At 35.2% G+C, this 25670-nt stretch overlaps 1 protein-coding gene across 1 annotated transcript in view; it reads left to right on the top strand.

Annotated features, from left to right (window-relative positions):
- Positions 1–25670, top strand: part of VPS8 (VPS8 subunit of CORVET complex) — an 87398-nt gene that overhangs the window by 47532 nt on the left and 14196 nt on the right. The window contains exons 34-43 of the mRNA XM_070946443.1: positions 7569–7615; positions 10842–10983; positions 12830–12919; positions 13496–13538; positions 13796–13893; positions 14793–14865; positions 15736–15818; positions 22178–22258; positions 24065–24234; positions 25471–25639. Coding sequence (XP_070802544.1) covers positions 7569–7615; positions 10842–10983; positions 12830–12919; positions 13496–13538; positions 13796–13893; positions 14793–14865; positions 15736–15818; positions 22178–22258; positions 24065–24234; positions 25471–25639 — 996 coding nt within the window. The remainder of the gene's footprint in view (positions 1–7568; positions 7616–10841; positions 10984–12829; positions 12920–13495; positions 13539–13795; positions 13894–14792; positions 14866–15735; positions 15819–22177; positions 22259–24064; positions 24235–25470; positions 25640–25670) is intronic.

The following is a 25670-nucleotide window of genomic DNA, read 5'->3' as shown; positions in this document are numbered from 1 at the left end:
CCAAAGACTCAGAACACAGTACTGTATTTAAAAAACTTTTTCACATTATAAGAACTCATCCATGCTAAAATTATAAGGTACACATCCATGTCTATATACAAAAGCTATTGGATGCATAGTTATTAAGAGTAATACTGTTATCTAGATTTCTTTTTATAAGTATCCTTCTGATTTCTTCTTAGATTGGTTGTGTAAGCAGAAGCATTTAGCCATGACAATATAGCTAATTAATTCATTAACAATTCCTAGATTTATCTATTTCTGTACATATTTCTGTTCTATGAAATCTGCATCATTAACCAACGGTCAGGTTTTTACATCTTGATTTACTGTGCCAGTTTCAACAAATCCAGATTCATCTATTTCTGTTAAAGTCAAGCAGATTGCCTATCAAAATCTTTCTATGGCTCTTTTAAAGAAGTTCCAATAATTTGTTTGCAAACATGTCAGGAATTAAAATCCCTTGTTTGTTTTTCCCACTCACCCTGTGTTTCTGTTATGCTACTGATTTTCAACAATCAAAATTCATTCCTGGTCAAACTGTAAACCAAGGTGAATTCCACCAGTAACATAAAACACCACTTTCTAAAGAAATGCATGCAAATTTCCTACACTTTGGATTATATATTTCATTTATTGCAGAATAAAATGAATAGTGTGGTCTCAACGTAACGACACTGCATGAAACTTACTGTGGTAAATCATAACTATAGTGCTAGTTAAATAAACAGAATATCTTGTGCTTAGTACTTCTCTTCAGTTTGAAATCGACAGAATATGCAAGCAAGATGGGCTTCTTATGACTGGAGACCGGAATACCAAAGTTGGAAATATTGGGAGGAAAATGTAGATGGATTATATGGCTTAGAAAACTAAAACAAAGCAGGAGAATAAACTACTTATGTAAATTCAGAGATAAGCTAAAGAAAAAGAAAGCCAATCCACAATATGATGTTGAGCATGTATCTGCTATTTTAAAGGGTACCTCTAGAGTTGTTTTGAAGTTCTAAACTACATTGATTGAGAAATGAACTTAAAGAAGTTGTAATGATAAGTGTGAAAACAGACTGTCAACGATAAACTAAAAAAAGCAAAGGGATTGCCAGAACAAACCATAGATACGGTTAAAAAGAGATGCCAAAGCTAAGAAAGAAACATATCTCAGGGAAGAACTTAAGACAGAATTTCAGAGAGCTGTTGGAAGATACAAAAACAATATTACAACAATATCTGTAAAGGCATTGAAGATGGAAAGAGACATGGAAAAACAAAGTCTTTCAAAAGATTTGTGAATGCCAAAGGAGGTTTCAACCTTGTATTGGTATGCTAAAGGACACCAGTAGTAACATAGTAACCAAAACAAAGAATATCAAAGAAAAATAGAAAAAGGACATTGAAATATAGTATAGTACAGAAAACTTTCAAACCAAAGATATATGGACTGTATAGATGGAGAACGAACTGAGCTGATCACTTATGTCTCTTTGAAGTTCAAGCCTGCATTCTTTTACAATACAAGAAGCCTGACTGAATTGAGAAGTGACAAATTGGTTTTTCCTAAGGAGACTGAGAGAGATTGGAGAATGGATTTATTATACTTAACTGGAAACCACGTCTATCTGGACTTTCGTTGGAAAGATAGACTGATTGTGGAGATGGAATTTATTATTTTTACTTAGACAATAGTTGATAAGCAATGGCATTAAGAAATAAATGTGGATATTTGATCCGGGATGAATTACTCTTAACTCTTGGGATGATTTGGGATAGAAAAGATGTCGTTTTATAAAAACTATTCAAGAGAAAAGGGGAAAGGAAAGAGGAAAAAAAAAGGACTTTTAAAATGGCGTCTGCCGAGGCTTGAGAAGAGGCTGAAAGGGAAAGTCCTTCCGTTCTCTATTATTACAATGTAGCGGAATAAATACCACTGGCTACAATTGTAGACAAAACTTCGCTCCCGTGTTCTTTTTCTCTCTCTTTTTTTCCTGGGGATCGGATATTGCTTCTGGTTGGAAAGAAGTCTTTTTTTTTTTTTTTTACAAAGCTTGCCTGGGCGGAAACATGGCACTGAGACTTAGACAAACAAGTCAGACAAACAAGTAGTGGGGGGGGATTCCCCCACTAACAAGCTAAAGGAACAAGTTTTAAGTCTCCAGTCTCAGAAACCTGATTTTAATATAATAGAATTTCTCTTAGAGGAGATTGTAAGAAGGGATGAGATTGTGAATCAGCACCTTGAAAAATTTAAGCAGGAAATTAAAGAATTGGTGAAATCTAAGTTTGATTTTTTGGAGCGAAAAGTTTTAAAAATGGCTAATGGCTTTTCAGAATTTATGATACAGTTGGATGCAAATACTAAGTTACTAGAGTCTAAAATGGAAGAAACTCAAGATAATTTGGACAATAGAATTCAAAAAATTGAAAATGATTTGATAAATATTCAAGATAATAGCTCAGAAGAAAAACCTAAAATGGAGTCTGATCAAAAGACTGGCAATGTAGAAAATTTGCAACAGAGGATTGAAAGAGAGGTTTTAATGGTACAATATAATTTCACTGAATATGCGATAAGACTGAGAGGTTTGCAGGAAAATAACAGAGATGATTTAAGGAAAATATCTTCTGAAATTCTAGCTGGGATTTTAAAGGTTCAACCTGAGGAAGTGTTTTGTAGGATTGACAGAGTTTACAGAATAAACTCCTGGATTGCAAAGCAAAGGCAATTGCCTAGAGATATGGTGATTTATTTTACAGATAAAGAAATTAGGAATAACATTGTGCAAAATTCCTTCAATTCTAATTTGCAATTGTATGGAAGAAAGATTTGGATTTACAAAGAACTCCCACCTAAGATATTAATGGAAAGGAAGAAATTTGGTTTTTTGGTGACTGAGTTAAAAAAAAGAAATATTCCATTTAGGTGGGACGTCCCAGTTGGTATTATATTGAGATATCAAGGAGAAAGATACCAGTTAAATACTGTTGAAAGAGCGGAAGAATTTTATCAAAATATTTTGAAAATGAATTTAACATCTTTAGGCACAATACAGGATAAGCAGAAGGAGTTGGAAATAAAGGGAAAATATCGAATTACAGAGACTGTACTGGATAAATTGCCTTTGGATTTTTTGGATACCCCAGCCGGATTATTTACAAATTTGAGAGAAGTGCCATCTGACTCTAACGTGATGACTTATCAAGTCAAAGACAAGTATGGATACTAACCAGATGATATACAAGGGGCAAAAAAGAAACACGAGATACAAAAACAAAACCAACAAGATCAACCTATAAAGCAGAATGAAAACCGATTAGTTGATATACAATCTGTAGAAAGGAAACCAGGATGGAAATTAAACCCACAAAAAGAAAAGAAAAAAAGAAATAGGTCGTACAAAAATAGAAATTTCTAAACCAAGCAACAGTGAAGCCAGTGACTTTAAAAAATGTATGAATATGTGAAAAGATAGTGGAGGCGAAGTATTGGTTAATATTATCCTGAGGACAGTGACAGACCTCTGCATTGCCGTAATTCTGGGATATGAAAAGAGCCTTAAACTGTTGGATTTGAATCATCTACTTTGGATTTTTTTTTTTTTTGTACCGATAAATATATTATAACTATCTTGAGTTACAAGGCAAGAGAGTTACGTTGGGGCATGCAGAAGATCTGGTTGTTACCCACTAGGATGATGGGAATCAATAATCCTGATGAAAGCCACAATTACAACTATATGGAATATAACTATAATGTCACTCGGGTGGTTGCTTTTATTTTTATATATATATGAGGATATTTACTACTGATGGGGGCAGATATGATTAAAGATTTTGAACAAACTGTTGCATCAGGAAGCTATGTTACCCTATTATGGATGATGGTCTTAATAATCCAGCGGAAAGACTTCAAAGAAGATATTATATGGACTATAAACTTAAAGTCATTGTCTTTTCTTTTCTATTTAGATATATTGGAATATATACGTATATATATATATATATATTTTTAAGCAGAGTGGGTAGTGATTCAAAGATATTAAGAATTGTTGTGTATGGCAATTTTGCAGGAAAGTGGGTGAATAAGCTAGTTTACAGACTGATTAGTTTAAGAAAAAGGATGTTTAAGTGATATATTTAGGGGAGTGGAGGAAATGGACAGAGTTGAATAAATGTTAAATTAGGATTTATGGGGCAGGCCGCTTTAAAATGTTATATTAATATACACAAAAGATTAAATGTTAAAGCAGGATTTACTATATATTTTTAAAGCGGAAGGTGGTTTTGAAATGTTGTAAAATAATATATAGATAAAAGTTTGAAAGAGGAGAAAAAGGGCAGATTATTGTTAAATTGGGGGTTATAAAAATATGTTAAATTAGAAGTCATCATATAATGTCATAGTAGAATCTTTTCTCTTTCTCTTTTTCTTTTTTTTTTCTTTTTTTTTTCTTTTTTGAAATGTATGGTTAAAAGGGGATGTTATAATATTAATAATATTTCTAGTAAGTAAAGGTCAGTATTTAGAGGAGGGAGTAAGTAATCTGTTATGAATTAGGTTTTTTTGTTATGAAGAAGTCACAGGGGTGAGGGGGGGTGAGGGGGGGTTAGGGAGGGGGAAGGGGGAAAAAAAGGGGGAAAAACTTGTATTTGAAAACTTTTTCAATAAAAAAAAAGAAAAGAAAGAAAAGATGTTGTGTTAAATTTTCTAAGTTGACTACAATAACAGTTTGTTAACAGAGGGCTTTACAACTTTAGCCTTTCTTTTTTATTATTGTTGTTCTTCCTGTTTACTATTTTGCCATTAATATGGTATATAGATAACAGACCTGTATATAATCCATTGATGGTAATTGCTACTCTATTTAACATCATTGAAATCAACATCATTTGAAAATAGATTTACCAGTTTAAAAATTTTGGGGGTCTATTTTGCAAGAGGTGGGAACCAATATTGTAGTAATGTATTAAGCAGTATTTAACTTGGAGGGATAATATGTGTATATGTGTTGTTGTTTTCTTTTCAATGCACCTTTTTTAATGTCTTGTTTGTTTTGTGGGGGGGTTGTTTGTTTCAAATTTTTGGGAGCTTTGTATTTTAACTTTCTTTTGAATAAAATAAAATAAAAAGAGAAATTTAAAAAAGAGAAAGCCAAAGAATATTAAAAAGAAGGCTCTTTGTGCTTCATTGATTATAAAAAGCATGTCAAAGCATGGAAAAATGGGAAACCCAGAAAATGTCTTTATGCCCATAAGAAACCTATATACAGATCAGGAAGCCCCAATAGAGATAGAACATAATGAAGCAGACTGGCTCCAGGTTGGAAAATAAATGAAACAAGGCTTTATGCTCTTCGCTTTATTTATTCAACCTATACAGTAAATATATAATAAGGGGTTGGGAGAAAAATGAGTGTGGTTTTGAAACTGGAGGAAAAAACTTCAGTTATCTATGCTGTGCTGATAACTCTATTCTGACAGTCAAAAATGCAAATTAAATATGAATACCAACCAATGGTAACAGATACAGCAATCAGCATTAGAACTGACTGAAGATATAGGAATTGAGGATTGTTTCAGTCTTTTAGGATCAGTCATTTAACAATAAAGGAACAAGTCTGTAGAGCAGGGCAGTCAAACTCATGGCCCACAGGCCAGATGCGTCACGTGCTGGCCACGCCCACACCTAGTTTAGCAAAGGGGGGGGAAAGTCCCGATATGTCACGTGACGCCACTGTGATGATGCAAGTTTGATACCCTTGCTTTAGAGATTCTCAGTCATCCAGGTCATGGTTGTCCCAAAGGTGCTTTCTCAGGAGGCAACTGGACTTTCTTGTTTTTTCTTTTGAAGACGTTTTGCTTCTCATCCAAGAAGCTTCTTCAGCTCTGACAGGATAGTGGGGAATGAAAGAATTTATATTCCTTGCAGACAGCTAGTAATTTTATTTTAATAATGAATTAAATAAATTACCAGCTGTCTGCAAGGAATATAAATAAAGGAACAAGCAGTCAAGAAACATGCCACAGACTAAACCCACACAGACTAAATCCAAAGATCTGTAACACTAAAAATAGCAATCATGGCAAGAGAGAACATGTAAACAACACAAATAATAGAATTCAAGGATAGGTTAAAATAATACAGGTTGCTCAGTCAACTGGGCACTACATAATTTAGCTGCGGTGGTGCAGTAGTTAGAATGCAGTAGTGCTGATCACCGGCTGGCAGCAGTTTGGCAGTTCAAATCTCACCAGGCTCAAGGTTGACTCAGCCTTCCATTCTTCCGAGGTTGGTAAAATGAGGACCCAGTTTGTTGGGAGCAATATGCTGACTCTGTAAACTGCTTAGAGAGGGCTGCAAAGCACGGTGAAGCGATATATAAGTCTAAATGCTATTGCTATTGCTATAATTTCTGAGGAGAGTTGTCACAAAGGATAAAAAATCAAATTTTGCAAAATTGTCAGTATCTAAGATCATGCTGCTTTCTTAAAAATTTCATTCTCAACAACAAGATTTTGTGTTTGGAATTTGGCAGGAAGATATTTAAAAGAAGTCTCCCCTTGATTTATTAAAAAGAATAGTTTTTTTTAATGGACTGATAGATTGAAGCTTATTGGTGTTCCTTCAGTGAGAACATTGGCAGTCGCAAACAAGTTGCATTAAAATGGGTCTGCTTTCTTCTGATACATAATGCAATCTTTAGGGAAGATTAAACACATTGTAGAGGACACACAGAGTGTGAGGTTGAACATCATTTGAGAAGATATTTTGCATATATTCCAGAATTCCCAGCAGTATTCAGGTGTTCTGTGACAGACAGTGGCTGTAATAGGAAGCCTGAGTTATGCTGCCATATATTTGAATACCTGCTGTTTGTACCAATTTAAAATAGCTTGAGGATGTTGAATAATGTAATATGCTTGTAGAAACAGTTGTTTTTGAATCTAGACATGTTATTATCTTTAGCCAGTGAATATTAAATGGATTTAATGCTTTGGAATATTCTGTTCTATAACTGCTGAATGTCATTCATATTCATAATAGATCAAGTACAGGTAGTCCTTGACTTACGACCACAATTGAGCCCAAAATTTCTGTTGCTAAGTGAAACATTTTTAAAGTGAGTTTTGCCTTGTCTTGTTAATTTTTTTTCTTTCTTACGACCTTTCTTGTTATATGAATCATTGCATTTGTTAGTAACACGGTTGTTAAGTGAATCTGGCTTCCTCTTGATTTTGCTTGTCAGAAGGTCACAAAAGGTGATCACATGACCTGAGGACACTGCAACCATTGTAAATATGAGTCAGTTGCCAAGCATCTGAATTTTGATCACGTGACCATGGGGATGCTTCAAAAGTCATGTGTGAAAAACAGTCAAAAGTCATTTTTTTTCAGCGCCATTGCAACTTTGAAAGGTCACTAAAGGAACTGTTGTAAATTGAGGATTACCTGTATACCAAATTTATAGGGAAATCATAAGCAGACTGAATCACTAAATCTGTTAAAAATATTAAGAATAGTTGAATCTTAAACACTGTGTTCACTTTGCTTTCTTACCTTTTCTTGTCAGGATGAACATTTGCTTTTCCAATTTTTGAAGAGTCTCCTTGATCCAAGGTATGTATACATTTTAACTCCTGAAATCTCATTATTTATATTAGTATTTGGCTGTATTATATTAGTATTTGTAACTTATATACTTGCTTTTAAAAAAATAAAAAATCCTATTGTGAAGAAACAAATTTGTGGCTTAGAATGGTATTTTATCAAATAGATTGGACTTTTGTGGTATCTGATAATGCTTGTCATTAATTAATATTCCATCTACAAGGAATCTTTAAATAGATCTGCCATCCAGTTTTTCTGATTTTTGGATCCACTTTAATAGTGAAATCAATTCATTTTTCTTGTGAATCTCAATAGTAACAAATGCTTCCATACTGCTAAAATGGAGTATAGAAGCAATTTTATTTTTGATAAAGCAAGTATAAATATCATATCATACATACCACTAGGAAAGAAAAATCAGTCATACATCATTTTCTTCATATATAGTCTACTATAAATGGCTGTTGTAAAAGGTATGACAACTATTGAAAAGTTAGTTTCATCTCACTTTGCAGAGGAACTTGATTTTAACATACGAGGCACTATAAAAATTTGTTAAGTAACAGAAAGCATCTCACAAAGCCATTTGTAATCATTTCTGTGTCAGGGGTGCTGTTGGCTCTCAGTTTTGTATACTCTTTGTTACAGGGATTCTAAATACTGTGAGAGATACCTGTAAGAGATTATATAACCACTCATTTAGTTATGGGCAAAAATGTTCTTGGCTTGCTTTATATACAGTACCAAAGCAATCCTATAGATCCACATTTCTCCCTTGCCCATTTCAATTTATGTCTAGTTTAAAACAGATTTTCAGTTAAATTAAATCTTGCTAACTAATCTCCTTGTAATTCCATTCCTTTCAATATAGTTATATCACAAGAGGCTTTTTTTTGGTCTGTCATTAGATTCTCTGCTACAAAGACTACAGGCTCTTAGAATGAAATCTGTTTTAATAAAATAATGTATACACTGAAGGCAGATTTTTGCTTGGGAATATCTTTGTTCTTAATAACTTCATTATTAAGTTTTTCTCAAACAATAGCAAAGAGTATGTCTCTTGCTAGGAATTTTAGGTATTGTGATTATAACGTATCTGGAAGATGTCAAATTAGTGAAGTCTATAGTAACTTAAAAATTAATCTATATTAGTTCCTCACTTTGTTAAAATACAGCTATTATGTTTGCCTGAACAAAATTACAATTAAGTCACAATTTGCTTCCATTTCTTATTATTTGGCTATCTTTTTTCTTTTTTGTAAATCATTTAACAATCCAAATTCTTTGATTTCTCACAGTTTTAGAGAAATCAGTAGAAGCCAGTCATACTATTTTCTCAATCCTACAGACTTTCAGAAACCAAGCACTCCAAATTCAATTCCATATAGCAAGTCCTCTCCTTTCTTCTTCTGCACTTATGTTTTTGTACATTTTTAAAGAGTGATCAAGCCCATATTTAGCCATCTATCTGTTGTTTTTTTTGGATGGATATTGCTTGTATCCATTGTGCTAATTTCAGCTCAGTTTCTGAGACAGGCAACTGAGCAGGGATATATTGGAGAAGGTAAGGTTGTAAGTAAGAAAAATGCTACAGATCCATGCTATCAACTAGCATGCCCTGCCAGTCATCAGATACCTGCCAGTATAGTGAGCTGGTCAAAGGAGGACAGGGAGGCTACCAATGTGAAGATCTGGAAGCTCCTCACAATGTATGGAGGCTTCCATACTGAGTCCAACATTTATAACCAGAGGCTACACACCATCCACAGAGAGAGCAGGCAGAGTCTGATGAGCGTCAAAGCTGTTGTCCTTAGAGCATTCAGGAGTACATCAGTAAGACAGGACCCAAATATGAATGTTGAAAGAATGTCTGGGACAACAGCAGATGTGAGATGAAGATCAAGCATGGGCCTGGTGGCTCAGCAGACTAAAAAGCATTGTGATTAACACCAGCTGTCTGCAATTACTGTAAGTTCGAAATTCACCAGGCTCAAGGTTGACTCAGCCTTCCATCCTTTCTGAGGTAGGTAAATTGAGGACCCAAATTGTGGGGGCAATAAACTGACTTTGTATAAAATAGAACACTGCTTAGGAGGGGCCGAAAGCCCTACTAAGCAGGTATATACAAAAGTATGAAGGCTATTGCTTAACGCATTGTAAGCCACCCTGAGTCTCCGGAGAAGGGCAGCATATAAATGAAATTAAAAAAAAAAAAAAAAGCAGAGTAAGCGCCCTAGCAAGACAAGATTCTGCATGGGATGTACTCTTGACAGATAACTGAGGTGTCTGACACTGGGAAATCCTTCCAATGGTTGGAAAGGGCTGGACTAAAAGACAGCACTGAAGCACTGATCCTAACAGCACAAGAAAACTAAGCATCACATCTATAGAAGCACGGATTTACCACACCAGACAAGATCTGGAATGCAGGCTATGCAGTGAGGCCTTGGAAACAACCCAACATATAGTGTGGTAGATCCATGCTTCTTGTGCTGCTATGCTGAGTGCTTCAGTGGCAGATGTACATTGCAGACAAGAACAGCATATATTGAATGGTATAACCAAATCGCTGGCATTCTGTATAGAAACATCTGTAAGTGTGTGGGCTAGACCCTCCCAAGTCCAGATTTGGGGGGGGGGTCCACAGAAGGTCATGGAGAATAATAGGGCTAACATCTTGTGGGGCTTTCAGATCCAAATGGACAGGAAGGTACTTCATGGTAATAGACAAGGACCAGGAGTAGTGACAGATGTATTGATATCAGCAGTATCAGGAAGGACACTGTGGAAATACCAGAGCCAAAAAGTAGAACTAGAGTGGGTGTGGAAAGTAAAGGCCAAAGTAGCCCCAGTAGTGGTAACAGCTCTCAAAGCTGTGATTCCTAAACTGGGAGAATAGCTCCAACAGACCCCAGGAATGACATCAAGGCTTTCTGTCCAGAAGTGTGCAGAGCTAGGAAAAACTGAAATACTGCATAGAACCCGTGGTAGTTGACAAAGAATGAGGAAGACACATACCACCCTTAGGGGTGAGAAAGAAATTTTATATTTATTTTCCATAGAGTTCTCATATGAAAAATTATGGACACACTATATTCTATGAATCTAATACTTTCTCTGCATATAGAGTTTGTTTCAATATGGTTTTATGTATTTTATCACAATATGTAATGTCTGTATCTGAAGTGTTTAGGATATGTTAGTAACTAATATTAAGAAATATTTGTTATTTCAGGGAAGGTATCAATCAAGATTTGCTTCAGCTTTCTCCCTCTGTTACCGAACAGTTTATTGATTTGCTGTGTCGGTATGATTCTGACCAGGTCTTAGAAACTTTGAAGTTCCTGGAGTCCTATAGACTGGAAGAGACAATTCAGGTAACGTGTGTGAATAGGATGAAACTAGATTCAGTTTTGTAAGATCTACTATTAAAATCAATTATATTATTTTACACTGTTACACAATTATCTTTCTTTATGCAGTTAATGCAGTATTGTAGGCCCCATCGCTACCACATCGTACAGTTCTCTCAAACCTGTTGTCTACTGTATGTGTGAAACATGGGCTTATCTAAGCTTTTGTCTATGGAAGTTGGAACTCAACCTTATCAAGCTCTTATAGCTGTGTTGGCAAACCTATGGCATGTGTGTCACAGGTGGCACACGGAGCCATATATGTGGGCACACGAGTGTTGTTCTAGCTCAGCTCCAGTGTGCATGCACAAGCAGGTCAGCTGATTTTCGGGCCTTCCAGACCCACTGGAAATTGGGAAACGAGCTGTTTCTGGCCTCCAGAGGGCATCTGGGGGCATGGGGAAAGCTGTTTTCGCCCTCCCCAGACTCCAAGAAAGCTTCTGGAGCTTGGGGAGGGTGAAAAATGGGCTTACCAGTCCCACCGGTAACCTTTTTGCCGTTGTGTGCCAAAAGTGGGGGGAGTGCAGGGGGGCATTGAATTATGGGTGTGGGCATGCGCGCGCATGACCCCCATGCTCCCCCCACTTTTGGCACGCGACAGCAAAAAGTTTAGCCATCACTGTCCTATAGTAATCCTATGTACTAGTCTTTCTGGAAACTAAACTTGTTTGTATCAGTGTATATATATAGACTTGCAAAATTCAGATATTCATCTTTAATATGTGAATCTCTAGCACTAGGCAAAAGGAAACTGCAACCTTTGAGGCCTACCCCCTCCCTGTGCTAATTTGAACTAGTTTACAGCTAAATGTTTTTAAGTAGGAAATTTCCAAGCCAATGTATCTTGAACATGATCTGACAATCTAAGTTGTCAAAAATTCTATACAGGCACTTGTTAGATTACTATCATTTAGCTTGGTATAATTTTAGCAAGAGCTTTGTCCATTCAAGATGTTGCCTTTTTTTGCTTCAAATTTTGGTTACATTTCTATGGCAATGAAATGTTGAACTGTTACAATTCAAGAAACAACAACTACTGAATCATGAAGATAGGCATCTGAAATTATAAGGGGGAAGACACCAGAGATTGTTGGTACATATTACAGAGTTCTGTATAATAACTTCCTTTTACATTTTTTTTAAAAAATAATCTGGTTCAGTCACTTGGACCAGAGCAGTGGTGGGTTGCCCCTGGTTCGCACCAGTTCTTTAGAACCAGTAGTAAAACCAGTGGGAGGCCCCGCCCACCGACCCTGACGTCACCAATGTGCAGAAGAGCGCGCGTGAGCGAAGCGTGCACACGCAGCGCTGCTGCGAACTGTTAGTAAAGATAAGTAGAACCCACCCCTGGACCAGAGGTTTTGTCTTCCAAGCTGTCAGACTCATGCTGGAGCCCATCCTGCCAGAGAGAAGTCCCCTGAGGATGGGCTCCAGCACAAGTCTGAAAGCTTGGAAGACAAAACCTCTGGTCTCGGTGACTGATCCAGATTGGATCCTGCAACATTATTGTGGGGCATGTATATTTGCCTTCAATCATGAAAAATGAAAAAAGGAATTGAAAAGGAATCAGGATGATGCCAGGTAACTAAGCTTTTGTAAATTGTTACCTTGCATCTGAAATTCCTTCTCTTTAATTTGCTTCTCTTCTATTGTAATGAAAAAATATAGAAGGTTAATTGTGCAGGAAATTTCTAGCCTAGCAAAATGAGAGATATGAGATTGTATCCCCCCAGAGGTGATTCAGAATAACCAAATAGTGAATGTTTTCTGCATACAAATTGCTAAAATTAATGTTTGGCATTTTGTGCAGGTCACCCAAAAATATCAGCTCCATGAGGCTTCTTCTTACTTGCTTGAAAAGAAAGATGACATTCCTGGTGCCTTCTTAATTATGCTTGAGGTATAACAGAGTGGAAACTTCATTGTGAAATGGCAAGGGGTTTGTTTTTTTATTTATTTAGAAAAAAAGTTAAGCTGAATAAAAAATTAACATTGGGGGTGGTCAATGTTGTATGCATTAAAAATCTAGAATTCATTGGATTTAATGTATATATCTACCAAATTTGAATTAAGCTGATTTTAATCTTTAGAAGAAGCTTTATGATTCTTACTCACATCTGATCATAATTTTAAAATTGAAAACAGCTGTTTGTAAGACCTGTCAGATTTATTATGTGTGTAAATATCTGAACTGTCACTTTGTCACTGCAGTTCTTACTGAGGGCATAGGTAGTCCTCAATCAATGGGAGCCTGCCCATTACAGTTGAAAATAAAATAAAATGCCCCGCATGATGGCCTCTCTTAATGGCTGCTCTCCCTAGTGTGGCCCACTATATAGAGATATGACCAATTCTTACAAAAGTTGAGGAAAATGTGGAAGTCTTAGTAAATGAGAGAGGAATAGAATGGGCACTTATGGATAGCTTATAAAATGCCATGTGAATTCAAATAACACAAAATATGTTTTTTTCTTAGTGGTTACAAAGCAAGCTTTCAACACTGACTTCTGGAGATAAAAGTAAGTTTCGAAACAGATTTATTTGTGCATTCATTTTGAACAAAATTCAATGTTATATTAAATGTTTGTGTTATTCGGTCAGAATCAAGACCATTTATTTTGTAGACATTTATTAATTTTTATTTCTCATTTCCAAAGAGCTATTATATGTAACACACATTCCTCATTGATGTGATTAATATTCTTCCATATATATTTTAATTGCCTTAAGTACAAAATAATATCTAATTACTGCTTCTCTCTAATCCAAATTTCAGTGCAACTTCCTTTACTAAAAGATATTGAAGGTACCTTAGCAAAAACAATTGCACTTTGCCAGAGGAATTCACACAAATTTAATCAGCAGGAGCGAGAAGTAAGTATTCCCTTATACTCTGGTTTATAAAAAGGGATGCATTTGTTTCCCATAAAGCCACTTTTTTTGTAACATTAAGGTAGACTTGTAGCTACCATCATATATTTCATCTATTTTCCTGACTTTTTATAAAGTCAATAATAATATTTCCTGTTGAGATAAGTGCAACCCCAAGTCTTTCTGAGGTATTATTGTTGATAATCCACATTCTGGATTCATAAAGTAGAAACAAAGTATCTGAATTGAGGTAATCCCACTCAATTACTGTAGAAGAGAAAGCTTGTGAGGTCTGTGTCTTTTAAATAACAGCCACATAACATGTTTTTCTCCTTTTACTAGAAATACTTTCCTTCCATTATCCTATAAAAAGCCCAGAGAAAGCTAATTTGTATTTTAATAAGAAATATTGAAAAACTATTGGACTCTGTCACACTACACTATATATTCTGTAGCAGAATCCTCCCCAGTGGACCTTAACATCAGCATGCCTTGCCCTTCTAGACCTGATTCCAAAAAATATGCTGTGAAATGTTAGCAGTGAAGTTGGCTGGGATAGAGAAATTGTGTTGAGATTGTCTGCAACCAAAATGCCCTGGGTGCAATATGCAATGCAAGTTGGGAGGCTGGGAAATGATGATAGCAGCAGTCTCTAAAATAGCTCTCTCAATACGGGAACAGTGCATTGGGAGATACATTGCATTTATCACTTAGATGAGGGAGAAAGTCTGTTTTCCAAGGGGCAGCCAGGCACTTATGTCCTTTTCACTTTATAGTGGTGTTGATGCTGCTTTGCAGAAGGTACAGGCATTGGGCACATCCAGGGACAGAAGCAAGATACTCTGTGTGAGACTGATGGAGGTTATTTTTTTGTGCAACTCTGAGATTCCTCTTGTTTTTAGGCACTGTGGTTTCCGCTCCTAGAAGCAATGTTGTCACCCCAAAGATCTGCATTGCTACCCCGTTACTCTGAATGTAAGCATGTTTGTCTCTTTTTTTGTCCAAGAAGTGATATCCAAGACAAAATAACAAATAACAAGAAAGCTGTGAATAAGTTTTGCTACTGAGCAATTCAGTTGTATGTAATATCAGAAATATATTTCTAAATAACATTTCTTTACCTTTCCCTTTCTGTGATAAAATCATGAATTTGAACCTGGTATGACTTGATATTTGAAGCATGATTTTGGCAACATTTTTCATCAGTGAAGTTTCTGGAGCTACCTTCTTTTGCATTTAAATATAGCTATTGAGTTTATTTACAGTATTTATCAAATTTCTACATTATTCATCTCACCTAAGTGATATTTAAGTTAGTCTACCTTTGCAAAGGTAATTTTAATTTTGGGAAATCCTTTTGAAAATATCACTGATTTGAAATGCAATTAGGTGAGGCAGGTATATGAGGGCATCGCAAAATGCTAAAATTAAATGCAAATTTAATTTTAAACATTTTTAAAAGTACCCAACATCTCACTGTATCACCATATCTTGCAAAAATGTCAGTGTTTTCAAATGAAATCGTGTAAGAGTTCGGCTTTCAGCATTATCATGTGACGTTCCACAAATCTCAGTAGTGAGATCACTGAAAACTTTTACATTTTAAATATTTAACATAATTTTTTGTGTTTTGCATGATCCTGTAAAACTTTGCTATTTGCTGCCAAGAAGGCTGCTTACCCCTGAGTTAAGACACTAAAGAGATTCCAATTCAATTATTCACAAAAGGAAATATTCACTAGCCAAATACATCATTCTTATTAACTGTATTCACCATTGAAACAAAAATTACAGACTTAAATCAAATTCATTGCTATGAGTTTTATTGTCATATTTGTTCTTTAGATTTGAAGAACTTGACAATGCAAGTATTGAACAATATGACAACATTCATTGCTCTGCCATTAATTTTGCAGAGAATCCTACAGGTGAGTTGTGGCAAATAATATTGTTACCTTAAAAACTCTTAATGTGCATTGTAAAACTACATTTTATGTTGCATTCTTTTTTGCTTGATTTGAAATATGGTATTGCTTCAAATTCATACTGATATTGGAAATAACATATATATGTCAGAACAGTACTGCATACCTTTTGAACAAAGTGCAATCCAGTGGTGAGAAAAGTGAAATTTTACACTTAGGCAAGAAAAACCAAATGCACAATTACAGAATAAATAGTATGTGGCTCCACAGCAGTAACTGTGAGAGGGATCTAGGAGTCCTACTGGACAGACACTTAAATATGAGCCAGCAGTGTGCTGCATCAACAGAGATAGTATCAAGGTTACATGAAGTGTTAGTACTGCTTTATACTGCTTTGGTAAGATTACACTTGGAATACTGCATTCAGTTTTGGTCACCACCAGTGGTGGGATTCAGCCAGTTCGCACCACTTCGGGCGAACCGGTTGTTAACTTTCTGAACAGTTTGGCAAATTGGTTGTTGGAAGAAATCATTAGGGCAGAGAACCAGTTGTTAAATTACTTGAATCCCACCACTGGGCACCACAATACAAAAAAAATGTTGATATTCTAGAAAGGATGCAGAGAAGAGCAGCAAAGATGATTGGTGGTTAAAACATATGAAGAACATTTGTAGGAATTGAGTATGTCTAATGCAGGGCTGTCAAACTCCTGGCCCACAGGCCGGATATGTCACACGTTGGCCATACCCACACCCAGATTAGTGCAGGGGGAAAAAGCCCCAATACGTCATGTGACACCACCGTGACAACGTGAGTTTGATAGCCTGGTCTAGTGTAATGATAAGGATGAGGGGTGACATGATAACAGTCTTCCAATATTTGAAGACTGTCACAGAACAGTGGGATCAACCTATTCTTCAAAGCACCAAGGACAGAACAAGAAGTAACGAATGGAAATTTATCAAGGACAGATCCAATCTAGAACTAAGGAGAAATTTCCGGACAATGAGAACAATTCATCAGTGGAACAGCTTGCCTCCAGAATTGTGGGTGTTCCATCACTGGAGGCTTTTAAGAAGGGATTGGACACAAATAAAGGTGAATATACATGTTCCAGGATAATGTTGCAGGATCCAATCTGGATCAGTCACTTGGACCAGAAGTTTAGTCTTCCGAGCTTTCAGACTCTTGCTGGAGCCCATCCTCAGGGAATTTCTCTAGCAGAGTGTATGCTTTGGGCTATTCTGTGTGTGGTATTTATATGGTTCCTGGTTATGTGTGGCTTTTTAGTAGTTGATTGGGGTGTTTATGGTTGGCTATTAAGTCGTTGGCTGTTGACTTAATTGCCTAGAATCATATAAGCCAGTGATGGCTAACCTTTTTCTCGTTGTGTGCCGAAAGCACGTGCGTGCCGGCACCCATAATGCAATGTGCCCCCCCTGCATATGTGCGCACGACCCCCCGTGCATGCACACGTGACCCCCTGCCCCCCATTTTTGGCCTAGCAGGCCTCCCTGCAGCCTCCTGGGCCCAAAAATGGGCCAGGGAGGGTTCACTGCACTGCACACCTCTGTGCATGCACACATGACTCCGCTCCCCACGCATCCCAAAAATCAGCTGGCCAGCAGGAGGTGCACGTGCATGTGCGGTGGAGCTGAGCTGGGCAACAGCTCGTGTGCCCACAGAGAGGGCTCTGCGTGCCAGCTGTAGCTGTAGCACACAGGCCATAGGTTTGCCATCACGGGTATAGGCTCTCCTGCTTGGGGAGGGGGTTGGACTAGATTCCTTCCAAATCTAGTATTCTGTATACTGTTTTGCATCTGATTTGGTGAGTAATGTGGTAGAAGAGATTAGATAAATGATTATTTGTACAGTAGGAAAACAAAAACTTAATCAAACATACTTGTAACAGATTGGAATTTTGAGGAGATTATGTAGGCTTTGTAGGAATTAATTTCAGAATTGGTCCAAATGAGAATTTTAATGTAATTAAAATTTTAAAGCTTAATTGGGACTGAAACTCTGTATATTTTTTAAGTTATATGTTTTGGCATGTGAGTTTTCAAAATAACTAATAGAGTACATGCTTCCTGTTCATCTCAATTTAAAAAGAACGTAAATCTGGGGAAATGAAAGACCTCTGTATGAAGATTTGAAAAGCCAAAGCTCATCAAAATGTGATAACACTGGAATAAGTAGATACATAAGTCTGCCCTAGCATAAAACAGATTCCTTTATCTATAAAATAATAAGATTATCTTGAATAGCATCTGTGTTGGGGCATGGAAAGGATCAAAGATACTGCTTAATCTCTCCTTTGGAAACTCAAAGTATCTATTCAAAACTGTGTTAGTTGCTTTCTTAACACTTTGCCAATGACCACCCCACCTGTGAAATAAAGAAAACCTGAGGTGTGTTTTCCTTATTTTTCTTTTATATGCTGAACTGAAACACAGAATAAGCAGAACATATTTCAGTAAGCTTTGTCAGTTTTTATCCAATAACATCTTCATTCAAGACACTGCAAAAATTCACTTTTGTCAAAAGTATTTTGTTTTATTGGAAAACTTTGTACTTCTTACTAAATCAGTGTTCCTGCTGGAAATGAAAATTTAAAAAGCAGTTTTATTGCCAGATTTGTGATTAAATAAATCTATTCCAACAAAAGCCTATTGGCTTTCCAGTTTATATTAGCCATATAATTGCTTTGTGGGATATTTCAGTTTCCCAGCGTGTGATTTATTATACTAAGTCTCATGACAACTGGGTAGATAATATATTTGTTAAGTTGCTATTCATTTGATACTTTGAAGAAATGAAACTCTGTGAGTCTAATCGCAGCATCATAATCACTCTTTACAGTTGTTTTTCTGCAATGAAATGTATCTTTCCAAAAGAAAAGACATATCTCTTATTCTACCTTTTAATTCAGTTAATTTTTGGTTATAGTTTTATTTTAAATTGTTATGTAGCTCTTTTTTTCCTATGTGCATATAACAAAGACCTCTTGCATACAAAAAAAAAGCTTATTAATTAAGGGTGTTCAAGTCATAGAAATACAGTTCAGTTAACTGTTTTCAGTTATATTTACAGAACAGAAGTCTTTTCCTATAGTTCATTTTGCTGTGTACTTGTTTAATGACAATATTTAGAAAATAGCATAAGTCACTTTGCTAAAGTATCACTCTTGTTATTGCTATCAGATGCTGATGAAAATAATTATATTGGCTTGGCACTTATTTAATATATTAAATTCATTCAACATATAATATACTGGAACACCATGCTATCTAAAATGCTTTCAGCCTGTTCTGTGGATAAGGGACTTATATATGTTAATTATCTATTTGCATCAAATAAAATCGTAGAAACATAAATGTTTATATTTGATAAGAAAGTGATTTTATAATATGCACTTTTAAAAAGAGAGGAATTTTCTTATTGTATTATGGAAACTATGATTACTAGAGTTGCTCAATAGTGAGATGGGCAGCACTATATATTTATTTAATAATTTATTTATTTAATAAATAAATAAATAAAATAATAGGAATCATCTGAATGCCATTTGAACGTTGTGAATGATCGACATCTGATCTATGATTTTATATTGCACTGTTGCTTTATCTAATGTACATAAATATGCTATTCTCTTTCAAACAGTATTATATAGAATACACCAAAGGAATAACAAATAATAATCCAAGCAAATTGAAAGCATTAGATAAGAATAAGAAAAGGAAGCACACCTAAAACTGATTTCTGCCATATTTCAATATGCATCTCCATATTTACTATACTTGCAAACTCTCCTTGTTTTCACCACTTCATACAGTGACTTTTGTTCCTGAAATATCTCATCTCTCCCTTTTTCACAGATTCATATGAAATCCCATCTTGATCCATTTTGTCTTTGTTCCTTTTTTTTTTTTTTTTTTTTTTTGCAATTCTAGTGTTATTCATCCTCTTGCAATACAGTATCTTGATCTTTGAGTATCACAATGTAAAAACATTAAGATTATGGAGTTAAAAACTGTAACAAAAATAATTTGTTTATAAGTTATGAGGATATGAGACAGTATGAAAGGAGTACTGTAATAGAATTGCTATAAAAAACATGACAAGTTATAGGTTAGGTAGAATTACAGTTGAATTCAGGCGATGAGTAGGATATAATGAATAATGCTTTGTGCAATCTAAAAAAACAAAACAAAATTAAAAATTGAACATCAGCAACAGCAACTATAAAACTGAGTAACTGGACATTTAAGGCAGCCGTATAATAATTAGGCATGTGTCAAGCCTTATTTCTATTACCTGGCAGCTAAGGAACTTTTTAAAAAGAAAAATCTTATCTGTGCTTGTGAAAAGTTGGAACTGGAGATGGCTCCTGCCTTCACACTCTCTCTTACATATATTCATGTTCGACATCATTGTAATAAGCAGCTGTAGCCGTTTTCCTTTTATAATTCTTATTTTAATTTCCCGGTAAGGCTCGAATGATCAGTACAATATCAGAAATTTGAATTAATGTCATGCCATTTAAAAGAGCCATTTAGCTGATTTGCTTTCTATTGGGGATTCATTTCCCACTCTTCCCAAAAGCTCTTTCCTTCAAATCAAGCTTGATTAATGGTGACTTTGTGAATACCTTCAATATTTTCTTGCTAAGTATATGGAAATAGTTTGCTGCTGTCTTTTCCCAAGATCTTTTTGATGACTTAGAAAAGTCTTACAGTCTACAGTCTTGAGGTTTTCTAGTGGTTGGCCCTTTGTGGGGCGGTCTGATTTTAATTAGTTTTTACAACAGCAGCAAAGTTTGGCTTAATGCTGCTACCTGCTATGGTGCTTTATAATAACCTTGACTAAACAATTTAACATTATGTATTTATTTTTTAAAAAAGCTTGAAATGATCTATAAATGCAAAAGTATGTCATAAATTGCTGTTTCTTTACATTTCTGTCTTTAATTCTCTAGCAAGTCTGTTTTTCTTTGACATATCCTTTCCAAGAGAGTATCTCCAAAAAGTAGTTGAATATCTAGCAGATAAAAATAGTTTGCTGTATGTCATGGATCAGGTACATGCTGCATTAAGAGCTCAGATTTCCCAGTTGTTCTCCATAATTTATATAGTTTTGCAGCACGATGTACTTTCTAAGTTGCTGCTTTTAAATTATGCATGCCGAAAAAAATAGAATGGAAAGTATTTATTTAAAACCGGATATGACCCCCACTCCCCATCCTTAAAAAGCTTCATTGCCATTGGAATATGTTCAGGAATTTAAAAAATAATGCATTTCTAAGAAAAAAAAATAGCTCTTCCTTTTTTAGAACCTGTTCAAGCGATAAGACCGATTATCTATGTCTTAATACTGCAGCACTAAGTTGTACATTGAGAGGAGAAGATGCAGTAAAAGACAAAGCATTTTGAAAGCATATAGGATACTTTAGGTCATAGACTATTTGTAAGGTAGATTCCATGTACATTGCAGACATAATACAAAATGTCATAAACCATTTCCTGTGATGAAGCTTGATTGTGCTGTACAGTTCATCATGAGTTATTTTCAACATGAACTGATACATCTCTGAATGTATTCCAGCTTTTCTAGTGAAGGCAGTATATTAGAAGCTCTGTCATTATTGAAGGCATTGAAAAATCTGGTAAGGAAATACCTCTGAAAGGAAATGTACTATGGCATTTCCCTTCTCTGGTAAAGCAAGTTCATTGGAGACTAGAAAACCCCCAAAGTAAGTTTTGACACAATTCTTCTACAGCAGAACTAATTCAAAGTGACCTCATGCAGGATCTTAAATATTCTAATAGGATCCCAAAGGTGCTTTTTCAAGAGGCAACTGGACTTTCTGGTTTTTCTTTGACAATGTTTCGCTTCTCATCCAAGAAGCTTCTTGGGTGAGAAGCAAAACGTCTTCAAAGAAAAACCAGAAAGTCCAGTTGCCTCTCGAAAAAGCACCTTTGGGACAACCATGACCTGGATGACTGAGCATAGATATTCTGTGGGGTATTATTTTTTTTACAGTGTTCTAAGAAAACCTTTACTAGTAGAAAGCCATGTGTATATCCATGAAGGGAGATTTAATCTCTCTTCACAAAACCCTCCCCTTTTGAATTTATCTTCTGCAGATTTGTAAACACAAAAATATTTTTGTTGAAAAAAAAAGATGAATTCACTTTAGAAATTATAGCTCTGTTTATTTCTTGCATTCTATCAGTTTTATTGGATAAGAAACATGAGATACACTTGTTTTATTGTAGTTAGAGGAAAAATATTTAACAATCAAGCTTTCATTTTATCTGTTTTAATTAATGTTGATCATCTTCTAATAACTTTCACACAGGATCCAGTATATGGAAGAGGAAAACTTGGAGAAATTCAGAGTCTTGTGCTGGGTATGCTAGACAGCTTTAACTATGAGCAGGTAAGTAGAAGGTGGGGATTTTTTTCTTGTTGATTAAAATTGCCATTGTCCAAGATTTAGAGTTTGTTCTTCTTTGTTCCTTATCAGCTTCTAAGAGCTTTAATCAAGAAAACTTTAGCGACCTAAAACCAAGTAATTAACTTGTCACTTAATATGGTATTGTCTGTTTGCTTTCTATAGCATACAGGGTTTTTTTCCTGCACAAAGTTGTCCCATCTATTTTATGCACAAAGATTGCATAGATTTTGAGCTGCAATTCCTCCCAATACATACCTTACTTGGAAATCTGCAGTGTAAAATTTAGTAATATAACTATGTTCAGATGAACATATTTGGTTCATTAAGTGTAAATTAGGCCAATTCATAATTCATAATTATGTGAATTCTTGATTCTTCCTGGACACCAATTAAGCAAATCACCACACATATGGTAAATGGCTGTACCATCAAGTATGTGCCTATACCTAGGGCGGATCTTCGGTCTTGATGTGAGCAATTACCTGGGTGTTCACATTAATTAATCTCAAGGTAAACCATGGTAATATATTTTGCCAGCATCATCTTTGATGAAGTGAACTCTGACTTTGCCTACCATCTTCTTTTATCAATACAGACAGAATAACAAGAAACATTCATAACAAATTGCATTCATAAGTTCTAGTTTTTCAGAATTCAATTCTACTTCTACTGTATCTCCCTTTTTGTAAAGAGCTGTGTAGTTAGATTTTTAAAAGCAAAAACAAGAATGTAGGAAAGCAAGGCACCATTATTTCTCTCAAACCCTAGTTTGAGAGTTGTCTGTTTGCCACTTATAGCAAGGTTAAATTCAGCTGAATAGTTTGTTCTTGCCATTGAATTGGGATTTGAAAAGCTGTCCTTGAAAAGATGAAATTTATTAAACTTCAGTAGGTGATTTAGATAGTCTGTAAATATTCAGTTCCTAAATGCAGTTTCCTAATTCTTTACTAATTTTTGTATTGCTGAAAAGTCGGGTTCAGTATCTTTATATTTAAGTACAGCTTTTTATTATTTCCAAACCTGGTGATGGAAATTGATTTAAGATGAAAAGATTTAGAATTGTACACTGTACCACATTAAATAAATGTATATTTGCTTATGCTTACCTTCTTAAAAACAATTCATGTGTTTTATTATCAGCTGAAATATTTAATCAATGAAGGACTGTTTTTCATCTAGTAATATTTGGCCTGGCACATGTTTATGAAATTTTTTTGACAGAAGATCTTTATCTTCCCTGAATGGAATGGATGGAGTTGAGTGAACCTTGCACAAATCCCCTTTAGAAATCTGCCAGTTACCCCTCTTTTTCTTTCCCGATCATCTCTCTTTCTCTTCTTTCTTCATCTCCAATACCCACTGGATTTTTAGTTTTTATCCTCACTTATAAGGCTTAAAGGAGTTCTTGGATGAGAAGCAAAACATGTTCAAAGAAAAACAGGAAAGTCCAGTTGCCTCTTGAAAAAGCATATCTGCTGATCTTTTTGGCTATAGTGGTTATCTGTTTCTTTATTATTTCCAGTACTTCCTTAATCTTCTTTGTTTTTAGGAGATTTTTCTTGATAGGTATTCTTTGGTCTTGTTCTTCAGCCTCCTTTTTTTCAGTGTCAAATATAGATCCCTAACCAACGGGACTCCCAGCATGTCCTTTCTGCTGGATCTGGTAGGATGGGTAGATGTAATGTTTCCTATGTAATTATTGGGAAAAAAATTATTCAAATGCTGTAGTAATATATATAATGTGGCAACAATTTAAATGATTTCTATATTATTATTTTGCCTGGCTAGACTCTTTTGGAGACAACAACAAGCTTACTTAACCGCGATCTCCACTGGTCTTTACGTAATTTGAAAGCATCTATGACTAGAGGGCTCAATCCCAAACAAGATTATTGCTGTATTTGTTTGCAACAGTACAAGAGAAGGCAACAGACTGGTGACCAGATTGTAGTCTTCAGGTAAGTCCAGACTAGTGAATAGCTTCAACAATAATAATATAATGTATGTAGATGTCCACCTTGTCTATTATTGTCCAAGCTATACTTACTAATAATATTAGTTTTTTCAGTTGAAAACAGAATTATGTAATAACCAGTAACCAATAACCAGTAAGTTATTAAATACAGGGCAGTTAATCCTTTATTCGCCAGACAAGCAAAATTATAAATGGGTTGAACCTGCAAACACAAAGCTTTCAGTTAGCATTACAGTTCATAGGTAGTATTAATGAAGGATTATTTGGAAATGCTTAATTAATATAATACTATAAAATACTATAAAATCTCCATTTTGGTTCTGCTTCTAATTCATTTTACATAAAGTTGAATTTCAACAATGAAAGGGCAATGGTGCCTAGTCATCATAAAGTACAATCTTGTGTGGCCACTATTGACTAAGAAATGCAACAAATATAAAAATTGCTTTAACTGCAGGTGACAAAAACCTCTTCTGCCTCATAGAGCTGAGAGAAATTAAAATATGATTAGAGAGCAGGCTTCTTACAGTAATATTACCACTCCTATTTCTTGTGCAAGAAGACAGTAGGGGAGAATGTTGTGCCCCATTTTATTAAAATAGAAGATGTAACATGCTTGACTGGGAAAGGAAAATGATATCATATTTTCAGGAAAGAGGGCAGGGAAAAGGGAAATTTAGCATGATAAGGTAGGAACTTTTATTTCCAAACAGCTTTAGTTATTAACTGAGGATAAGAAAAAATTGCTGTATATATATATTAGGATAAATTTGTATTTCTTGAAAAGTCTGCTTCCAAAGAGGGGACCCATCTCAGATGCCTTCAAGACTGACTTTTATCCATTCTTGTCAACATATTGATGATAGTTCTATGAGTAATACAATCAAATCTCTGCTAGAATTGTTCTCATGGCTTAAATTATCATAGTAAAGGTTTTAAAATGAGATGTAGCATGCAATAAGTGTAGAAGGAAGGTTTTTAAAGAGTGCGTTCCATTGCATATGTATGTGGTAGGAAATTGCATGGAATTCTGAATAAGGAACTAACATTACACTGTAAATGTCTAAAAATGGCTTAAACATTAAGATACTATGTAGAATTATAATACTTGTTGTAAAAAAGTTTTTGGATTTGATTATACATTTTAGGATGTTAGATATTCAGTTTTATGTTATGTGTGCATACAGTGTAATATATGTAATCTGTTTTTATATAACAGTTGTGGCCATTTGTACCATTCCCTTTGTCTGCTAAGTAAAGAGTGTGGCACTGAAACAACAGGACAGATGAGGTGGACTTGCTTTAAATGCAGTGCAAGTCATAAAGGAGAGAAAATAAGTTTGACTTCCTTGGAGATGAAGAAAAGAACTCCAGTATCACTTGCTCAGGTAAGACTTGAAGAAGTGACCCATTCTTAAA

Source organism: Pituophis catenifer, unplaced genomic scaffold (genome assembly GCF_029215685.1).
Source record: "Pituophis catenifer annectens isolate HBS135680 unplaced genomic scaffold, rPitCat1.0.hap2 SCAF_6, whole genome shotgun sequence".
NCBI lineage: Eukaryota > Metazoa > Chordata > Lepidosauria > Squamata > Colubridae > Pituophis > Pituophis catenifer.
This window is presented reverse-complemented; position numbering and strand designations above follow the sequence as displayed.